This window comes from Aquarana catesbeiana, linkage group LG07, assembly GCF_042186555.1.
Source record: "Aquarana catesbeiana isolate 2022-GZ linkage group LG07, ASM4218655v1, whole genome shotgun sequence".
NCBI lineage: Eukaryota > Metazoa > Chordata > Amphibia > Anura > Ranidae > Aquarana > Aquarana catesbeiana.
The window spans coordinates 187,159,328-187,182,358 of NC_133330.1; the positions used below are offsets into that span (position 1 = coordinate 187,159,328).

The 23,031-nt window shown below is 44.2% G+C and overlaps 1 protein-coding gene across 4 annotated transcripts in view; it reads left to right on the forward strand.

Annotated features, from left to right (window-relative positions):
• The window catches only part of LOC141103381 (coagulation factor XIII B chain-like), a gene marked incomplete in the record, with an annotated part of 968,440 nt that overhangs the window by 190,446 nt on the left and 754,963 nt on the right, over positions 1-23,031 (forward strand). For all 4 annotated transcript variants that reach the window (XM_073592895.1, XM_073592894.1, XM_073592896.1 and 1 more), the window contains 1 exon segment: positions 9,865-10,041. In XM_073592895.1, coding sequence (XP_073448996.1) covers positions 9,865-10,041 — 177 coding nt within the window.

Sequence of the window (23,031 nt, forward strand, 5' to 3'; positions counted from 1 at the left end):
TCCCTTCCCCCTATTTCCTGTAGCATAATTTCCTGCTCTGAGCTTCATGAACCATTTCAATGGGTTTGTTAGTATTTGAATAAGGGAGGCCTAGCTTCTAAACAATTAATGGTCCAAAAGGTAACAATTCATCAATCCTATGATATAAAAATCACCAAAAGAGCAATAGCAGCACAGTGACATCAGCCCGCTGTCAGCTGAAAATGGACCACGGGAGTGCAGGAGTGCACGCCTATGATTCAAAGGAGAAATATAGTTTTTTGTTCCCCCAAGGATAATATTTCCCTTAGCATTTTCTGAAAAATAACAGTATGGTCTGAGCTTAGAATGTGATAAGTGGCTGGGTCTTTTGCAGTCGTTTGATAGCCTTAGTTGATATCCACTTGAATCTATTACCACCACTGCCCTCCTTTTTCAGAATTCCTCAACCATCTCTTTTTTTATTAGGGACTCAAAGTTAATTCATTCTAACTTGATGATGTTGCTGCCATTAAACACAAGGCAATTTTTTAACTGTCTTAACTTCTCTTCTATTTCCTGAAAAGCATCAATAACTGGGCTCCTTGATTGTACTGGATAGACATATCTATCACCTATATTTTGATCTGTGAACTCTAACAATATAAAACCACTGCACACTAGTCTGCTGTAGAGCTCAATTTATCTTCTTTTAGACCATAAGGCACCATGCACACTAGCTTATTTTTAAGCTCCCAGCAGCTACTTATGAGCGTTATTCTCTGCCCCTAGAAGCAAATAGTGTTATCCTGGAGCAACTGCACTTGCAGAGTGTAACTGCACTTTGCATGGTACACGGACTATTTGCCTTTAGTAAATTAACCCCAAACAGTCCAATGCAGCTGAGTTGTTAGCACTTTATCGACATTATCTGACGATTGCAATCCCAAAGCATTTTACACAACCTCCCCAAGAGTCACTATATATATCACTCCAGTGATAATCTGCATTAGAAAATGCAAGATTTTGAACAAACCATTTCATCTACATAACGTAAAAGCTGGCTGCATCAGACTGTACACCCACAGTTGTCTTCACAATCACAGGAAGAACCGACTTACTCTACAATAATCATTTTTTTCATTCAACCAGTGGCTATAGCAGGTGCACTAATTGTTTGAAAGAAACCTGATTGGTAGATTGACTTTTTTTTACAACCAGCCTGCCCATACATGGGTCAAAATTCATCTGGTCCCTGCTAGGACCCCTGCTAGGTTTATACTAGGAACCAAGGCAACTCTGTCCCCTCCCCAATGAAGGATGCTTTTCCAGTCCAGGCTACATTGTTATAATTTTGTGGTGAATGACATAATTTCCCCTGTAGCAACAAATTTGACCCATAATAAAGCTCAATACTCTACAGAGGAACTGTTAAACCAGAAAGAAAAACATGTTCCTTCTCCAGGTTGTTACACATGTTGCGGGCAATGGTGATGGTAGAGTCTGTACAAAAAGTTGTGTTTGGAATAGAAGTGGGTTGGCAGTCTGCACCTGGAAATGAGTGTCAGATTCATGTTCTGATGAGGATGGCATAGACATTACCAGGGCAGATCTCGGGCAGTGCAGGAGGGAAAAACATCTGATAGGGGTAGAGGGAAAGGTGCTTGCACATACCTTTAAAGTGGAGTTCCACCCAAAAGTGGAACTTGCGCTATCCTGCTTGCTCCCCCCTTCCAGTGCCACATTTGGCACCTTTTGGGGGGATGGGGGAGAGGGTACATCAGAAGTCCAGCCCCCTCCTCCCTCCTCCTTTCCCTGCTTTTGGACCAGTAAGGGAGCACTGCGTGCTTTGCGCATGCGCCGTAGGGACCCAACTGTGTAGCCGCAAGGCTTCACTGCCGGGTTCCCTTACTGGCAATGGTGGTGGCAACACCCGACAGCCGATGTAAACATCGGCTGGGGTGCCGACATCGCTGGACTCCAAGACAGGTAAGTGTCCGAATAATAAGAGTGAGCAGCTACAGTATGTGTAGCTGCTGACTTTAAATTTTTGGAGGAGTGAGCGGAACACCACTTTAAGCAGATTTTAGTGCTGCTTCACCAGAACATCGGGCCGTTCTGACAGGCAAAGCTCTGACCCATTCGGGTAGTGCTGAAAGTTTTTTTTTTCCATGAAATTTTTATTAAGGTTTTCAAGATTACAGAGATCACAAAGAAAGTTACAGAAGGTAGTCAGAAACTTACAAAATATATCAAACATTACATCCATAACAGTAGGGAATAGTTTATTGTGAAACCGCAACAATGGAACGTTTCCGTATCTATCAGTATGATATAGTGACGGTGATGGTAGAGGTAGTGTCACGGTTTCCAAAGTGCCTGTGATGGAGGGTTGGATTTAGTACATGAGTGGGGCTCCAGGCAGTGTTAATATGTATACCGAAGTACGCCACCACATCACCCACTCGCCCCCAATGGGATCAAAAACTGTGGGTGGGAGGGGGCTATAAGCAGGTATGATTGAGTGCTGAACATATTCGGTTGGTTTTGAAGTCGAGGTGAGCCCCCTCTCAATGGTACGGTATCTAGGTATGGATCCTCCAAGTGTCCTGGAGGTCTTTTAGGTCTATATGATGGTATGGGTTGGTAACGAGTACCAAGGGACGGAGTTCAATGTGGACAGAGGGTCTTTTGAGTAAAAAGGGGGGGTAGGCCAGGGGAGGGGGGTATATGCCAGATAGAGGCGGTATGAAGTTGTGGTGAATTTGAAAAGGTTTAGAAGCGTTCATCCCAAGGTGGGTGTGGCAGTATTGGTGGTCGGACCTGTCGCATTTGTGGAGTCTCTATAATAAATCCAACATGCCCAAGTTTCCTTGTATTTCATCGGATTATCCTTGGCCTGATGTATAAGGTTTTCCATTTCGGCTATTTTGCCTACTCTAAGGACCCATTCCGATATGGTAGGAGGGTCGGTACTCCTCAAGTGTGTCGGTATACATTGATTGGCTGCATTAATGAGGTGTAGGGTAAGGAATTTCCTATATTGTGCAATGGGTATGGGAGTGTGGTGGAGCATGTATTGTGCTGGGGTGAAGTTCAGGGTGTTGTGATTTGAGTAATTAAACGGTGAATTTCTGCCCAGAAAGGTTGTATTAGCGGGCAATCCCACCATATATGGAGCAACAAACCCTTAACCAAACTGCATCGCCAGCAGAGTGGAGAGACGGATTGATGGAATTTATGGATCCGGTCGGGTGTTCTGTACCATTTTGAGTAGATTTTATATCTATTTTCTTGAGTAGAGGTGTTAAGATAGCCTTTGTGGATATAGGTGTGTATGCATTCCCAGTCTTCTTTGGGAATGTCTATGTTCAAGTCATTTTCCCATTGTCGTATGATTTTATCTTGTTTTGGGTGGTAGTCTTGGAATAGAAGCGCATACACAGCTGAGATTAAGTGCCTTTGGGGCTCTATGCTGTCGCATATCGCCTCGAAGGGTGTGAGATCACGGTGCCATTGAGCGTTAGGTCTGGTACTGATGAAGAAATGTCTAAGTTGTAGGAATTTTAAAAAGGTGATGCGTCAATTAGGGAATTTAGCGGAAATTTCATGAGTGCGGCAGGAGTTTGCCATTGTGGAAGAATTGTCGAGCTCTAGTCAGGGGAGCAGGGGGTGTGTCGCCTGCGTTGTGCAGTAATGGGCGGGGGGAGTCTAGGTTTTGGTCTAGCAGGGTCAAGGGACCGGGCGAGGGGCTAAGTCTGAGAGTTTTGCACGCCGATCTAAAAATCAGCATTGTGGGTCCTATTAACGGGTGGGCAGCGTATGTTTTAGGGATGGATTTATGATTGATCCATGGTAAGTGAGAGACCGGTGTCTTCGCAAAGGAGTTTTCAAGTTGAGTGCAATCTTTGCTACCTCTGTGTACATGCCAGTCTACAATTCTGGTAAGGTGACATGCCCAATGATATTTTTGGAGATCCGGGAGACCCAGTCCCCCTTTCAGTTTTGGGGTGCACCAGTCTTTCCCAACTTAGTCTGGGGGTCTTAGAAGTCCAAATTAGGTTTCTGCACATCCTCTTATAGGATGCGAAGAAAGAAGGGGGGAGTTTAATGGGGATAGTCTGGAATAGGTCGAGAAGCCTGGGGAGAACATTCATTTTTAATATGGCGATTATACCGAACCATGAGAAAGGTCCGGTATGCCATTTGCGAAGGTCTCCCTGGATCTTCTGTAGAACGGGTAAAAAGTTCAATGCAAAAAAGTCATTCAATTTAGTAGGGATTTGGGTGCCCAGGTATGAGATTGCATGTGGTTCCCAACCGAAGGGGAAATTATTTCGGCATTGTGTCACTAGCGATGTCGGGAGTGAGATGTTTAGGGCTTTTGATTTTGCAAAGTTAATTTGGAGATTCGATAGAGTTTTAAAAAGCGAAAAATCTTTAAGAAGGTTGGGGATAGTGATAATGGGATTGGAGAGAAAAAGCTAGATATCATCAGCATAGGCTGCTATTTTATAATGTTTGTGATGAATATCTATGCCCTTGACATCTGGGTTCTCTCTGTTTACGGAGCATAGGTTCCATGGTCAGTACAAAGATAAGGGGGGATAATGGACAACCCTGATGAGTTCCGTTTTGAAATGGAGAAGGCGTTAGACAGGCGACCGTTCACTCTAATTCTAGCCATAGGGGAAGTGTATAATGTGAGTATCATTTGAATTAGACAATTTGGAAAACCCATAGCTTGCAATGTGGCCGACATATAATCCCAGGCCACTCTGTCAAACGCCTTCTCCGCATCAAGGGAAAGGAAAAAGCCTTTAGTGGGAGATGTAGAAAGCCAGTGGTGTATGTTAATGGCCTTTATGGTATTGTCCCTGGCCTCTCTGCCAGGGACAAATCCCACCTGGTCTAGTGAAATCAGTCTAGGTAACAAGGGAAGGATGCGGTTAGCCATGACTTTAGCATAATGTTTGAGATCTACGTTAAGTTATTAGATATTGGACGGTAATTTGAAACTATGGTAGTGTCTTTGCCTGCTTTAGGGATGAGGGTAATGAGAGCTTCTAGGATATCCTTATTGGGAGATGTTGGGAGACCACTGAATGCTCGAACAAACTGAGGAATGAGGGTGTCCGCGAATGATAACTGACAGGCCATCTGGGCCTGGGATTTTACCCGTTTTCAACTGTTTCAAGGCATACAGTGTCTCGTCCATCGAGATTGGGAGGTCTAAGTCTGTCGCTTCTGTCATGGTCAGTGGTGATGGGCAGTATTGTGATAGGAATTCGTTGATCAGTTGCATGCGATCTGTGGTTGCTACCGATGGGAGTAGTGGGGGGGGGGGGGGGGGGGGGAGTAGGTTGTACAGTTGTTAAAAATAATGTACAAATTGGTCTGCAATGTCTTCAGAGGAGGCCTTTACGTTGCCAGAGGGATCTTTAATGGTGTGGATAGCTTTTTTGACTTGGCCAGTAGTTTTCCGGATTTATTGGCAAACTCATAGAACAGCTTTTGGGTTAAGGCGTATTTTCATTTTTGGGTTTTGTTTAATTCCCCTAGTAGTTCTTCCTGAGCTTGTCGTAAGTCGTTGAGTGAGGATGTAGCCAGTGACAATTTGTGTGCTTGTTCAAGCGAGCGAATGTGTGCTGTCAATTTTTCAATGTGTGCCTTTCCAAGTTTGTGCCTTTTGGCTGCTAAGGAGATAAATTCACCCCTGATGACACATTTATAGGCGGCCCAGATAGTAATGGGGGAGGATTCCTCCGAAGTGTTTTCCACGAAATAGTGGGAAAGGTGCTCACGTATTTTAAGCGTGATGTCCATGTCTGTTAAAAGAGTTGTCGAGGCGCCATATATTTGATCTAATGCGTGTTTTCGAGAGCGTCAAAGTCATAGAGATCGGGTTATGGTGGGAAAGCAGCATGGGATCAATCATGGTTTCAGTGAGGGAGGTCAAGTCGTTCTGGGAGATGAAGAAGTGGTCAATCCTAGAATATTTGTTGTGAGGCGGGGAGAAGAAAGTGAAGTCCTTAACGTTCGGGTGTAGCGTGCGCCATGTGTCATGTAATGTTAAATCACTAAGTAGAGCTTTTATCGCCTGAAGGGCTCTGTATGTTAGAGAGGATGCTCCGTTTGATGTGTCTAGGGAGAGGTTTAGAGCAACATTAAAGCCCCCCCCTACAAGCAGAGTGTCTGATTGAAAGCTTGTAAGTTGTTGTAAGTTGTTGCAAGGTGTTACGAAAAAAGGAGACTTGTGTATTGGGGGCATAGAGGTTCACTATTGTCATAGGTCTATCATGCAATGTACCCTTAATAAAGAAGAAACGGCCTTGAGCATCTCTAAGGACTTCTGTTATCTGATATCTGAAGGGGGCAGTGTTTAGATATCAGGATAGATACTCCTTTCGATTTGGCTTCATCATTTGAAGCATGGTATAATGTCGGGAAGTGATGCTTGTGGAGTTTGGGGATGCTGTCAGTTCTGAAATGGCTTTTCTTGAATGAGGGCGATGTGTGTCTTTCTAAAGAGTAAAGAGCAATTGTAATCTTTTTTTCGGGAGTGTTGAGTCCACGGATATTAATGGAGCAAAGTTTAAGTTGAATGGGCAGTTGCGGCAGGTTGTGTTATGTTGCACGTGTGTGGTTGTCGTCTGCCATGTCGAGGAAGTGGGGAGGGAGGGGATATCTGGGTAGGAAAGAGGGAGTTTTTTTGCGTTAAGTTTTAGGTTATGTTACTTTGTTTCGTGTGGTTTTGTTTTTATGTGTAGTTTTGTTTAATATTTTTTTATGTTTTTATCCACCTGTCTGTAGTTACCGTAGGTATAAGATGAGAGATGTAATCTCTAAAGAATGTACCGAAGAGGTGTGGAGGAGCTTCTCCACTTACCTCAATATGTCGTGGTATCGGAGATGTACAGAGTGTGAACAACGTGGGCACCCGTATAGGTGTGTCCGCACCTTGTCACACTGCTGTGTGGGGGTTGACGAGTACCCAACTAGAAAGATTAGTTGGAAATACAGTCAAGGAGGCTCTCCGTCATAGGACATTAGTTTTAGATGGTGTAGGAGGGTAACCTCTCGGGAAATGTGCATCCTATGTGTGGTAGTGAGTTAAGTGGAGGGATGTCATCAGATATATAATTCCGGCCTATTTGATGCAACGTCGAGTCTTCTTAAGCGGTGTTATTACCCCGACATGTCACATTAGTAGTGTGGGATTTGGAGTTTCCATCGGGAGCCCTCCGGGGGACTTGCGACGGGAAGTCCACAGACCGGGTATTACCAGGGAGTCATAAAACATAATAAACATAAGATAACGTATAATATAACATTACATAGCTCAAAAACTAAAAAAAAAAAAAAAAAAAAAAAAGGGAAAAAAATCGTTTAGCTGTTCCTAAGGGTGCCAGGCGAGAGTTCTGATATGCCTATTGCTGTTGCTACAGGTAATGGCTAGTCTTTCTGTAAGCCCCAAAAGTATGGAGCAGAGAGGGGTTGAAAAGCAGGATGGTGGCGTCTCTGTCCTAGTTCAAATGGCTTAGAATAAATCAAGTTCTGACATGGGTATGGCAACCCTCGCGTAACTGGATAGAGGGGAAAGAGTAGCATAGGTAGCCCTCAGAGTTTGTTACCTGGGATGAGAGGCATGTACAGTTTCGCTGGAGATCCAGGCATATCAACGTTCTCACCCATTGGGTATTGCGAAGCAGTCTGAGGAAGGTCTGCTGATGCCATAGTCTGCTTGGACTAGTGCCAAAGAGGTGATGTCCCATGACGATGTGTCTGTTTCTTCTCCTTGGTGAGAGACGCGGGATTAAGGAGCCTGGTTGGTTGCAGCGTCTTGGTCTGAATGGCATGTTGCCGGAAATAAACTGCAGTGTCCTCTCTTCCGGTCAGTAATGTGTCAAAAGACCGTAAGGCATTGTGGGGATTGGTTTGGTTTAAATTTTAGGCTTTATTCGTCTTGCGTGTTAGTCAGACAACTTGGTCAGTCCTGTAGCAACTGGCGTATAAAGGCATCAATAGGAGGCTGAGCATAGATGTCATGCATCTGGATTGAGCGAGACACATGTGTGGTAAAAAGGGAAGCATCAGGCCTTGGTGAACTTGTAGAAACAATAAAACTTAAGTCAAAATAGCCATACGTGGCTAATGGGTAATGGGGAGTACCTGGAGAGGGCTCAGCGGTCCCGCCGGGCTCTCCTGGATCTTGGTGAATTGGAAGGGCTGTGATCCTGATGTAGTTTGCGGGATGAAGTATGTTGCCTCTGTCCTGAGGGAGATCTTCTCCTGCGGTACCGGGTGTCTTGCACATCCATAGGTTCCTCATGTAGCGTAGGTTTCCTGACTGTGGGGCGGCGAAAGTCTGCATACCAGTTCGGGACATCTACCAGAGGGATGCCTAAGATTTCACAGAAGTGGGGTAAATCTTCTGGCGCTTTCAGTAGTGCTATGCGGCTCTGTGTGGAAGCTGACAGGCAGAAGGGAAACTTCATTTATATTGGATCCCTTTAGTACGCAGGGTGTCAAGCAGGGGTTTTAAGTCTGGGCGGGGCTGCAATGCGATGCCAGAGAAAATTGATAGATTTGTATGTTCACTCCATCATGTGTCAGTTGTGGTTGACCCCTCGCTTGTCTCAGAATATCTTCCTTGAGCTTGAAATAGACTATACAGCAGATAATGTCCCTGGGAGGGTCCGTGTCCCCTCCTTTAGGTCGTAAGGCTCGATGAATCCTCTCCATCTCGATCGCTGACTGAGGGGGTCTATTTAGCAGATCGTTAAACAGGCCGACAATCGTGGTGGATATCTGTCCCCCCTCGATCGACTTGGGCAGGCCTCTGATCCGTAGATTGTGTCGCCTGCCTCTGTTGTCAATGTCTTCCATGTGGCGATTCATGTCTCTTAGTTTTAGGGTGTGAGTATCAATGCGATGTGTGGCCCGACGGAGCACCATGTCATGGCGTTCTGTCACTTTTTCCACCTCATGCACTCTGTTATGGAGCGTGCGAATGTCCAACCAGAGTTCAGGGATGGCGGCTGACAGGGTATCTTTTATGTCCGCGGCAATGGTTCTTAGGTCCTGTATGTTCAATTGAGGGTGAGGGGAGACCCCAAAGCCTCCCATGCCTGTGGAGATAGCTGACGGTGGAGCAGGCAGCGTCCATCTGTGAGTTTCCATGGTGGGTAGGCGCCATGTTCCCTCGGGGGGTCTGGAACATCTCAGGAATACTGTGGCTAAGATGTCCGTTTTGTTCCCGGGGGGAGTGGGATTGGGATGTGGAAGAGTTGCGGGAAACTGTCCTCATGTTTTGGACGAGTTTAAGGGTAAGGTTACCTCCGCTAAAGGGTCGCTTTCTCCTGTGGCGGTGGGAGCTTCGGAGTCAAGCGTCCATCTTCCTGCTAGGTCAGGTCACGCCCCCAGTGCTGAAAGTTACCTTATGTGCATTCCTGTTGGTCAGTGAGACTCTCCATCATAGTAATGGAGGGACCTGGTAAACTCTGATACCTAGAACTTTGCCTGTCAAATTTGTCAGATGCAGGGGTACGGAAAGCTGCTACACATATGTTCACATGCCTCTTCACCTCACCCTTGTTAGGTTAGTCTCTCTCCTGTACAACATTCAAGGTTTGTCAGCTTTAAAACTGGCTACAAAGCCTAAAATACCGCACTGATTGTTTTACTGGCTGTTCACAGGCTTTACACAAATATTGAAAGATGCCCGGAAATTTTTAACTATTGTTTCAAGAAAGAGACTTACCCAACATCCACTGTTATGCATAGCAAACCAAATTAATTTGAAGTCCTGTTTTTGCTGCTGCTGTTCATTTTTTAATTTTTCATATTTTATAGTATATTTTTTTTGTATGATATTGAACTTTTATTATTTTTTTTTTTTTTTAGACATTGTTTGCTACAAAGAGACTGTAAGAAATGGTATAGTTCAATACACCAAGGATACATATAGAGACGGGGACACTGTTACACTCACATGCAATGAAGGATATCAAATTGAGCACAAACCTGAGGAGCCCAGGACATGCACAGCAAATGGATGGAACCCACCTCTGAATTGTATTAGTAAGTATTTCTTAAAGTTTGTATTCATTTTTTAAGCAGGTATTTCTTTTTTTGGGTATAGCAAGAATAAAATTACATAGTACAAGTATATCATGTCTTTGAATGGGTTACTGCAAGAGAATAAGGTTAAAGTGGATGTAAATCCTCACATGTACCCAGTGAAGTAAACAGCAGCCGCAGATGATACACAGAGATGAAACGCATCACATATACGTTTTACATGTAAATCTGCGTGCTTCAGGTTTAAATACTGTTTAGAAAGTGAACATCGTGTTAGAATTTTTTCTTCCTGCTTCAGCTGTGGGAGTGGAGTCTTGGCATACACTGTGTGACAGCTGATCGGAGGAAAGGCACCCCTCCCCCCTTCCACATAGGCAGAGGAAGGAAGATACTTGCAGAGCTGTGCTGTGATTAGACCATCTCTCTGCTAATCTATTTACAGCACCCTTCCTGACACAAATTTCCAGCTGCTTTCATCTCCCATGTTGGAGAACTTGTCAGAAGTTATCATGCTGATAACAGATGAACAGAGCAGCAGAAAGATACGGGACTCAGGGCTTTGAAGAGAGGTACATAAACAGTGCAGATATATGTTCCTAGGTCAAATTTTATGAAAGCAGTTTACATAGTAACGCGTACCTTTCAACTGTACTATTCTGTTATGCTAGAAATTTGATGGTTCTTTCTTGGAAGAAACCTACACCTCCTGTTGCTCAGGCCTGGAAGGCACTCATCTATAAAGCCCTTCCGTTTTATAAAGGCGCATACACTAGCAGGGTCATACCCAATACATTTGTTGAGGTGTGAGGCGGGTGGACGAACAGTGCCTCTGCTGTCTCTAACTGGCAGGATGTAAAACTCTTGGTAGTTGCAATGTCCTATACATGTGGGCTCTGATATTGTTATTGTGGGGCTTTGTATAGTGCTTCTCTGGATGTAAGCTGGGCACATGGGTACTGAATATGGGGTTTGTTGATGAAATCTCTATGGAGCCATAAAATGCTGTTAGATTTGGGAGCTGAGAAAAAGTTGTGATATGCCATTACTATTTTATAGATGTATATGGACCGTGGAGCTATGCTGTTGGCCTAGTGCTAAAGTGTTGTATGTTAAGTTTAATAAAAACAAAATGACACCAGCACTAAGTAGTGGACACCTGTAAAGCAATCAAAAAGTAAGGCAAAAAAATCAATAGTGAGAGAGAGGGGTTTAAACCCAGCGCAGCTGAAAAAGCACCATAACTGATAGAAACGGATAAAACCGTACGCACACAAAAAATCCAAAGCTCAATGGGTTAAAGACAGTCCGCAGCAGATGAAAAACGTGTGTTGAATAATAAGAAAGTTTATTCAAAAATGAAGCTAGTAAAAACAGTCCTGTTCATTCACAATAATCAAACAAAGAAAAGCTTACATAGTCACCTGAAGTCCACTGAGCAACCAGGAGCTTATGCTGAGTTCCAACCAGAGGCGTTCTCCCGAATCACAGGAGAGAGGGAAGAAGGAGGGATGAGCACAACAGAAGGTGAGACAGCCGACTGTGTCCCTGCTGGGTCAGGGTGTGATCCCCGGGGTCCTGCTCACCCACATGCAGATCAACGTGTAGAGGGGTAAAACACACCAGCCGAATACAGCAAATCGATGGAGCAGGGCTCCGTCCCACAGGTGCCAGTGACTGAGACACTGGCTCGGGAAGGGAAAAGCCTGGAGATATAGAGCCCTCTGCTGGAAGGTCTAAGTATGACAAACTAAAAAAGCTGTCTAAGCTACCACTGATTGCCAGGCGATTTAGAGTACCAAATGGTGATGAATAATGGGACGTGGTGACAGGTCCAAAAGCTATGTTCAGTGTTGCCTTGATGACGCGTTTCGTACTCCTGCACTTTGTCATAGTCGAGGAGATGGGCAACAATGGAGATTTTAATAGTCTAAAAATCAAGCTAAGGGGCGGAAACATCTACTCATTAACCCCTCGTTGCTCAAAGGATTTACAAATAAATGACCAATACTACTGCCCTCAATTCATATTTGGTCTAATATAACATATGCCTACTAAAATCATAAAATAAAAACATGAACTCTAATATGCGGAGAATGTGTGTGTAAAATGAGGCCTATAACACTCGCTCAGCGCCAGATCAATCCTACGGTTCTATATGCAGTATAACATAAACGCTTAAGAATATTAAATCCCACAATTCTATGTGCAGCAATAAATATTCAAAAGTATCAAGCAGCTGTTTAAAAAGGAAGAAATGGCATAAATGAGTAGTAAAAAAGTCCAGCAATCAAACACTGGATCATAAAATACTAAAAACAGCGCTAAAATAAAAGCCACAAAAATTGTCACAGTAAGTGGCCAGAACAAAAAGAGTCTCTATGTAGAAGGTAATGACGAAGACAGTTATAGGTGTAAAATGACTGATGTCCAAGCGTGCACCTTTCACCAGAAAGAAAGCATGTTCCACCATGTGATGCACACTCCCCCAGGGGGTCAAACTCACCAGAAGCCACTATTAAAAGAGCATTGAATGGGTATTCAGCATCCACTTCAATAGTCAGTCCTCATCAGCAGGATTCACTGGTAAAGGGGCTCCATATATATCATAAAACACAAGAGCAACACCGACATAGCGTAATCCTGTTTATTCATGTAAAAATCCCCTATACAGCAGTGTTCCCCTTAATCCTAACTACGTACATTGTAACATATATTGAAACAAGCAAATAAGTAAGCCCAGAGTGCGCTGTCAACATGTCTAGCCGTCCAGGATGGGATGTGTGTTTCCCTGCAGACACCACACTATCTTCCTGGTAGATGGTAGCAGACAGTGGATGGTAGCAACCGTCACTTCCGGATCGTCGTGTAGGCCACGCCCTGACCGGTTTCGTCATCAAGGACTTGTACAGAGGGCATGGCTACACAACATTACAATTGATATAAATACAAGTGCCCTAAGAATCTAGCCAATCAGGCTCGCCCAGCAACCGATGACGGCCGTCAGGCTTTGCAACCTGACTGGCCATAAAATAATGTACTTCTAATCTCTCAGCCGATCAGGCGTTCCTAGCAACAAATGACAGTGATCAGCCACAGCGTCCCGATTGGACAAGAGCAGTGAAACATCACAAACGGCACAGGAAAGATACAAACATAGTAATGTCACTTGCATTTAGATAGAAAATATACATAAAGCAGTGAAGAAGCAGTAAGGGCAGTAGTCATGGTGAAAGGTAGGGACCTTGAGCAGTACAAGCACATTAGAGCATCAAATATAACAATAAAGACCGGACAAAATGCAGGTGCCCTAAGCATCTAGCCAATCAGGTTCATCTGGCAACTGATGAGGGCCGCCAGGCTTTGCAACCTAAATGGCCACAAAATCTAATGCCTCAATGCCAATGCCAATCAGGCGCTCCTGGCAACAAATGACAGTAAGCAGCCATGGCGTCCCGATTGGATAAGAGCAATGGAATGTCTCAGACGACACAGGACAACTGCAGACATAGCCGTATTAATTGCATTTGTTAGTAAATGTGTACAGCATAGTGGAGAGGCAATATAAGGCAGTAGTCTTGATGGGAGATAGGAACCTCGAGCAGCACCAGCACATTAAAGCATAAATATATAGATAAAAAGCCGATCATAAGTATAAATTTCTAAGATGGATATGGAATGAGTAAAAAAGCATTAAAATGGGCTCATATCAGTGCAACTCATAATATCAATAATATATACGTCAAGATAAATTAAATTGAAACTTAGGATTTTTTTATCCGTTCAGATATTTTAGTCTTAAGTGTGCTAAAGATTGAGAGAATAAACTCAGAATAAAGACACATAGCTGTAATTGGCAAATAAGGAGAGAGAAAAATAAAAAATAAATTGCATCACAGGATACTAAAACGATATTGTAAAAAAAGGGGATCAATTAATAATCACTAATAAAACAGTTGATGTCTAGGTCAACGTTTAACCCTTTAGGTGTTAGGGTATCGCCCAGGTGTATCCATTGGGTCTCACGTTTAGAGAGTTCTCTTACTCGGTTAGCACCTCTCCAAAAGGGTTTAAGATGGTCGATACCCCAAAATTTCAATCCAGGCGGATCTTGCCTATGGTGTATTTTAAAATGTAATGATACGTTATGGTCTTTAAAGCCTATTGTAATATTAGCGATATGTCCTGCAATCCGCACTTTTAACTGTCTTTTTGTACGACCTATGTAGATGAGCCCACAGGGGCATTGGAGTACACCACATAGGCCGTATTGCAGGTAATGAATTCCTTAATTTTAAATTCTTTGTTATTGGCGGTAGACACAAACTTATCAATGGCTCTGACCGGTGTATTCACATCCTTGCATGCCCGACATCTTCTGCACGTGAAAAAGCCGTCTTTATCCCAGAAAGAAGGGGGTCTACATGGAGGATCAATTACTTTCTTAACAATTTTATCGGCATAGCTAGGAGCTCATATATATATATATATATATATATATATATATATATATATATATATATATATATATATATATATATATATATATATATATACACACACCCCCATATTGCCAGCGTCATACATGGTGCAGGAATACCTAGGGGCAAGATCTGACTTGGACACCTTCCCACTGAAAATCCTCTGGGTTACTGGGTCTTGAGGATGGATCACTGGCCAGAGCTTGCACAGTATGCAATTGAGCTACTGGCCTGTCCTGCATCCAGCATTCTTTCGGAACACACATTCAGTGCTGCTGGAGGCTTTGTAACCGATCACAGGGTGCGCCTGTCCACCGACTCGGTCGATCGACTGACCTTCATAAAAATGAATCAGTCTTGGATCACCACCAGCTACCAAGCACCTGATGCTGATGAAACCGAATAATTTTTTTTGAAATGTCAGGTCCCTTCAAGACTGCCTATGCTGATGCTGAGTGACTATCCTGTTATGCTGAGTGACTATCCTCTTCCTCCTCAATGATCATGTTGATAGCTTGTAAAAATATTTTTGGTTCTGGGCACGGCCACCAGTGGCTAAGGCCCAATTTTTCAGCTCCTGTTTTACAGGGACATGTAATTACAATTTTTGATGCAATATTTTGCAGGAGAGCTCATTCCTGCGCTCCAACTAGAGTATCTGTGAGGGGTTGCAGTGTTGTGGCACCAGTGCCTAAGGCCCAATTTTTCTGCCCCTGTTCAACAGGTGCATGTAATTACAATACTTGGTCTAATATTTCACAGCAGGGCCCGTTCCTGCGCCCACCAAGAGTAACTGTGAGGGCTTACAGTATTGTGGCAACACCAACACCTAAGGCCACAATTTCTGCAGAGTATATAGGGCAGGCCCCTACTTTCAAACATCCAACTTACAAACGACTCCTACTTGCAAACGGAAGGAGACAATCGGAAGTGAGATGAAATCTACCTCATAGGAAGGGAAATTCTCTCCTGTAAGAGTTAATATGGGAAAAACATGTCTCCTTTCCACTGATGCTTTATCACCAATCCTTGTTTCACTAAAAACCCCAAATTGTCAAAAAACATTTGTCATTGGGACAGAAAGTGAGGTAAAATCTTCTGAAGAGGAGCACAGACAGCAAAATGTCACAGGGGTGATAACCCTTCCCTATGTTTTCCAAAAAGCTTTAAAATAGATTTTTTGGCTGGAGCTACACTTCAAAAATGTACCAGTTCAAAATTACAAACAGATTCTACTTAACAACAATCCCTGTCTTGTTTGCACCGCCTGTATACTGCTGTTCAGAGGGCCTGGGGGCCCCACGCCTTTCCTTTTCTTAATTTGAGTGTGGGGTTCCCCTTAATATTCATACAAGACCCAAAGGGCCTGGTAATGGATTGCGGGGGGGGGGGGGGGGTACCCATGCCGTTTGTCTCACTGATTTTCATCCATATTACCGGGACCGGACATTACATTAAAGACTTTTTTAAATGACTTTTATTACTTTAAAAATGTCATTTTGTGCAGGGACTGTTCTAAGCACGGGAAACACGCGCCACTTTACAGGCATACTATAGACACCCCCAGGTACGATATTTAAAGGAATATTTCACTTTTTTTTTTTTTTTTCACTTTAAGCATCATTAAAATCACTGCTCCCGAAAAAACTTCCATTTTTAAAACTTTTTTTTGCATTGATACATGTCCCCTGGGGCAGGACCCGGGTCCCCAAACCCTTTTCAGGACAATACCATGCAAATTAGCCTTTAAAATTAGCACTTTTGATTTCGAACGTTCGAGTCCCATAGACTTCAATGGGGTTCTAACATTCGTGCAAATTTTCGGTTCCTTTCGCAGGTTCTGGTGCGACCCGAATCGGGGGGGTGTTCGGCTCATCCCTAGTAGAAACACAACACATTGTCTTTGGAGGAGAGTGAATGCTGAGTTGCAACTAAAGAACACCATACCTACTGTGAAGAGCAGTGGTAATGCCGCTCTTCAAGCCCTGCGGACAATGGATAAAAGATTTTACACTTTTGATGAGAATCAGGTGCAGACTGTGCGCAAGTCTATGTGAACAAGGAAATCCCGCACTGCTGCACTCTGAGAAACAATCATCTTTATTCCATGATAAAATCAAAAAGAGTCATCAAATGCAGACAGGAGATAGCAATAGCTAACGCGTTTTCACATACTAAAGTGTGAATAAATGCAGTTACAAATATATAGAGTAGAAAACCCACCAATAAGAGAACTGGTGGCAATTAATCAATTAAATCAATAAACAATAATGGGTTAAAAGGGACACACCTGTATGGAATCCACAGCCCCTTAGACATACACTGCCACTTTATTGTTATTATGAAGAGTGGGTTTTTCTTTCTTCAGCAGATGGAGCGAGACTCTTTTAAACTATGGCCATATTATTGATGGGTTGTAGTGTGTTTAAGGTTTATCAACATACTCTATCGAGATTTGGTAATGTGAGGTAGTCTAAGGGCTTGTGGCTACTTACTTATGGTAAGTTTTTTACTGAGAGGCTATTTAGCCTGACATTTAACCTGATATTATCCTGCATAATGTTAAAAATTAGGAGACGGGACCTGTTTGTTTAGTCAATTTACTCGTAGCCTCAGTATTACAGCAGGAGGAGTGAGACTGCTTATAGCCTAAGTTCTAGTTTTAATTTTAGTTTTTGTTTAAGCATTACGTAAGTAAAGTATACTTTTTTTTTTGGATAGCTTTTGGAGCATAATTGTTCGGATATATAATTGGCCGGTTTATCCATTTATTTACAACGGAAGGAGGGAAACTTTTTGTAATCCGTTTTTCCATTTCTATTTTTGTTTGTTTTTTATTTTCTAATTTGAGTGTCATTCTTGCTGAATATGTCTTCTTTGGGAACTTTAGTAGGTACTTTTAGTATCCATTGCCAGTTTACTGTTTCTGGTATGTGCATGGGATATGAATGTGAAATATGCGAATTTGGCTATTATGTGCATAGTTGCCAACAGTCCCGATTTTCCCGGGACAATCCCGATTTTGGGACCCTCGTCCCGATTGGAGAGCGTCCCGAATCGGGATTTTCCATAAGGAAAATCGGGAATGTTGTTTTTTTTTTGTTTTTTTGTTTTTTTTTGGAGCAGCGGGCTCCAGCAAAATGGCGGCCGGCGCCGCCGCTCTAGCTGCCTCTAGTGTTGAGTGGAGAGGGGAAGGGGGCTCGATCCGTGCAGCCAATGAAGCGGCTTCTTTGGCTGCACGGCCCCTCCCCTCTCCACTGAAGCGAGCAGAAGACACGGCGCCGTGTCTTCCTGAAAGTTCCCCAGCCCCGTGCTGCGCCTGCGCAGTACAGGGGGTCCGCCATTGCCGAGGGGAACTTTCTCGGCAGAACACCGGCCGCTCCTCCACTGAGCGGGGGCCGGGCTGCATTGAGGGGGGGAGGCTGCACTAACTGAGGGAGGGCTGCACTGAGGGGGGCTGCACTAACTGAGGGGGGGCTGCACTAACTGAGGGGGGGGCTGCACTGAGGGGGGGAGGCTGCACTAACTGGGGGGGGCTGCACTGAGGGGGGGCTGCACTGAGGGGGGGCTGCACTGAGGGGGGGCTGCACTGAGGGGGGGCTGCACTGAGGGGGGGCTGCACTGAGGGGGGGCTGCACTGAGGGGGGGCTGCACTGAGGGGGGGCTGCACTAACTGAGGGGGGGCTGCACTAACTGAGGGGGGGCTGCACTAACTGAGGGGGGGCTGCACTAACTGAGGGGGGCTGCACTGAGGGGGGGCTGCACTAACTGGGGGGGCTGCACTGAGGGGGGGAGGCTGCACTAACTGAGTGGGGCTGCACTAACTGAAGGGGGGCTGCACTGAGGGGGGGCTGCATTAACTGAGGGGGGGGGCTTCACTGAGGGGGGGCTGCATTAACTGAGGGGGGGCTGCACTGGCGGGGGCACCTGATGCAAGGACAGACTCTGGCGGGGGCACCTGATGCAAGGACAGACTCTGGCGGGGGCACCTGATGCAAGGACAGACTCTGGCGGGGGCACCTGATGCAAGGACAGACTCTGGCGGGGGCACCTGATGCAAGGACAGACTCTGGCGGGGGCACCTGATGCAAGGACAGACTCTGGCGGGGGCACCTGATGCAAGGACAGACTCTGCTGGTGGCTGGCGACGTGGCTAGTGACACGCTCAGGGATCCCACTGATTCTGCATTATGGTGAGTTGAATGATTTAATTTTATATTACAATGTAATAATAGAAATAATGCGCTTCAATCATCCTGACACCATAACAACCATGGTGCCAGGATGATTGAAGCGTTAACACAAGGTGTTTGGAGTATCTTTATCTGCTGATTGTTAAACTTTCTAGAATACACATTTCTATTGTTGTGTAGGACCTGGGGCTGCTGTCCCGTCATTCCCCTCTCCCCCTTTCCCTCTCCCCCTTTCCCTCTCCCCCTTTCCCTCTCCCCCTTTCCCTCTCCCCCTTTCCCTCTCCCCCTTTCCCTCTCCCCCTTTCCCTCTCCCCCTTTCCCTCTCCCCCTTTCCCTCTCCCCCTTTCCCTCTCCCCCTTTCCCTCTCCCCCTTTCCCTCTCCCCCTTTCCCTCTCCCCCTTTCCCTCTCCCCCTTTCCCTCTCCCCCTTTCCCTCTCCCCCTTTCCCTCTCCCCCTTTCCCTCTCCCCCTTTCCCTCTCCCCCTTTCCCTCTCCCCCTTTCCCTCTCCCCCTCATCTCAGACTCTAACCACACCCTCTTGAGCCACGTCCACTTTCCGCGTAAGCCACGCCCACTTTCCGCGTAAGCCACGCCCACTTTCCGCGTAAGCCACGCCCACTTTCTGCGTAAGCCACGCCCATTTTTCGCAACTATTATTTTTTACTAGACCACGCCTACAAACGAATGCCCCGCCTCCTAATTATTGATTGGCTCCGCCTACAGCAAAAAAAGTGTCCCACATATTTTTTTTTCAATGTTGGCAACTATGTATGTGTATCCTTTTTTCTGCTGTTGCATAAAATGGAGGTAACATTTTAGTCTTCCTAGAGCAAATAATATTGGAATTCTTACATTGTATATTTATTTCAGGATTCCGATTTGAGTCTAGAATTTAAATACATATGTTAATATATATATATATATATATATATATATATATATATATATATATATATATATATATGTTCATGTCTTTCATGCACGTTGCATTCCAATAGTTAAAGATTTGGGGCTGTGTGATTCCATACAGGTGTGTCCTTTCTTTTAACCCATTATTGTTTATTGATTTAATTAATTGCCACCAGTTCTCTTATTGGTGGGTTTTCTACTTTCTATCTATATATTTGTAACTGCATTTATTCACACTTTAGCTATGAGTAAGCATCTTTGTATGTGAAAAACGTTAGCTATTGCTATCTCCTGTCTGCATTTGATGACTCTTGTTGATTTTATCATGGAATAAAGATGATCGTTTCTCAGAGTGCAGCAGTCCGGGATTTCCTTGTTCACATATACCTACTGTGAAGCATGGGGGTGGCAATATCATGCTTTGGGGCTGTTTCTCTGCAAAAGGAACAGGACGACTGATCCATGTACATGAAAGAATGAATGGGGCTATGTATCGTGAGATTTTGAGTGCAAACCTCTTCCCATCAGCAAGGGCATTGAAGATGAAATGTGGCTGGGTCTTTCAACATGACAATGATCCCAAACACACCGCCAGCGCAATGAAGGAGTGGCTTCATAAGTAGCATTTCAAGGTCCTGGAATGGCCTAACCAGTCTCCAGATCTCAACCCCATAGAAAACCTTTGGAGGGAGTTGAAAGTCCGTGTTGCCCAGCGACAGCCCCAAAACATCACTGCTCTACAGGAGATATGCATGGAGGAATGGGCCAACATACCAGCAACAGTGTTTGACAACCTTGTGAAGACTTGCAGAAAACGTTTGACCTCTGTCATTGCCAACAAAGGATATATAACAAAGTATTGAGATGAACTTTTGATATTGATCAAATACTTATTTTCCACCATAATTTGCAAATAAATTATTTCAAAAATCAGACAACGTGATTGTCTGGATTTGTTTCCACATTTTGTCTCTCATAGTTGAGGTATACCTATGATGACAATTACAGGCCTCGCTCATCTTTTTAAGTGGGAGAACTTGCACAATTGGTGGCTGACTAAATACTTTTTTGCCCCACTGTATATATACACATTGCCGTTGGCAAGTGGATAAAATAGAGGCAGTTGTAATTTTTTATGTTGCATGACATTTGCACAACTGTTTCTCAATGTTTTCTGGAAAAATAAACTAAAATTTAGTTTTAGTGCACACAAATACAATATCAATTTTTTTGTAAAACATAAAAGATAAGGTTGCGTTAAGTAAATATGACCCAACAAAATTGTGTGCACCTGTAAAATGGAAAAAACGATGGTACCCCAAATTGTTCATATTGTACACTTTTCAATGCTTTAACAGGTTATCAGTTTAGAGTTAAGCACTAACTAATTTGGCACTAGAATTTTTGCTCTCACTTTGACATTGAGGGCGATACCTCACACGTGTGGCTCGATTGCCATTTATATGCACGTGTTTGTCATACATATGCGTTTGCATTCCGATCTGAGCGCAGGGCAATAGGGGTTCTTTGAATTTTTTTTTACACTTTGATTTTTATTTAACATTCTTGCTATAACAAGGGGGCTAACAAGCAGGCACTTTTACATGAAAGTGATAAGCCAGCGGAAAAAAATAGTAGAAAGCTCGTGGCTGCAGCAGTCTTCAGCTTGTTTTAATCCATTGACCACAAGGATGTTTATAAAGGTACCTTGGTAGACAAAAGGTTAATTTTCTCAATCCAAGCAAAAAATGTATTCGGCCATTTAAGATGCCATAAAATATCAGACCATACTATAATGAAACTTTTGTGTAGATTGAGTTCTGCTCTGTGGTGTCATTAGAGGCACTAGTCCACTTATCAGTAGCAGCAAGTGGAAGGAGTTGGTCACATTATGCAACATATTTATGAAGCAGAGATTCTGACCTTTATTGCAGATGAATCTTCTAGGTACATGTGCTTATTAAATGGAAGTGACTGATATTCCACCAGAGAATGTTTGGTGAAAGCCACATTCACTGCTTTATAAATGTGCAGTGTTATGAGTACACTAAATCAATGACTGGCAGTGCTGTGCACACTGTATGGGAAGTGACTGAGAGGGGAGCAGAGAACTCCATTGTCATCGCTACAGGGACTTGATAGCTTGCTAAGTAGAGCTGTGTACCCTGCCACTGCGGGCACTAAACTTCCATAGGCACAACACTGGCATTAGTGTACATGCAGCCCTAGCTGTTATTTTGCTGCCTTGCAAGGATTTGTCAGCATCCAGTGTAGCTAGGCAACAGCAAGCAACTATGTGCTGTGATCCTCATCAGGATACAGAGGAGGATAGGAAATAGGTGCCTTCTTGCATAAATAGGCCACCTATTAATGATAATGAACCACTGAAAAACTGGAGATCACTAATGAAGGCCTCTTGAGCCCCTTGGGGAAAGAGAGCCTTGACTGATGGGGGTATGGCCAGGTGCGGGACAAGGTGGCTGATTAGTCACCAAGGATTGGTTGTTAGGGGGGATGGGCTGGGCCTGAGCTCTGTAAAAGTTATGCCCCAGGGAATTCTGGGTCTTTCAAGAAATGTGGTTGGAAGAGATGGAACCACTGACCCTGTCCCTCAGCCATGGACACCGAGCTCCTGTTGGCCAGGGTCCACTAACTGGCTCTGCAAGGTCAGGCAGACTGGCTCTTCTCCCTTCTCTCCCCTGAAGTGGCTTCCTCTCCTCCCCCCTCCATCTGTGATCACTGCTGCGGGATCTCCAGCTCCCAGGGCCCGGAGGTGGGCCCGCCCCCCCATCCCATTTGAGTCCCAGTCCTTCCAGGGCCACTTACATGCCTGTCTGCCCTCCCCGCTCCCCCGAAGCCACTGCGGAAACGGGTGCCGGCTCTTCTTATGGAAAAAAATCCTGCGAGCCACAATTATCCAGTGCCTTAATGGAAATTCAACCAAACAGCTACCCGGCTGCAGGCGGAGATCACGTATTCATGACCGTGCGATAAATGATATATGAAAAAAATGCGCCGCGCCTAGGGGTGTAACTAAATAACTGTAAATCTAAGTACAAATCATAGATAATAAAGCGTGCAAATCAAATAGAGCCTACAGCTCTGATCACTTACTAAGATCACCTGCTGTGTGAGTCCTAAAGCTCTGATCACTTACTAAGATCACCTGCTGTGTGAATCCTATGACCAAACACACTAAAAAATAACTAGTGCAATAAAACACAAAGTGCAATGTGCATAGAAAAACGTAATAAGATAAATATACAATCCACAGTGATTAAAATATAATCATTCCTAATAAGGTGTATATGCTAAAAAATGTTACACATATGTAGATCCACTGTGATTAAAATGAAAAAGAAAAAAATTAAATAAAACAATATATATATTTGTAAGACACAAACAGAGTAA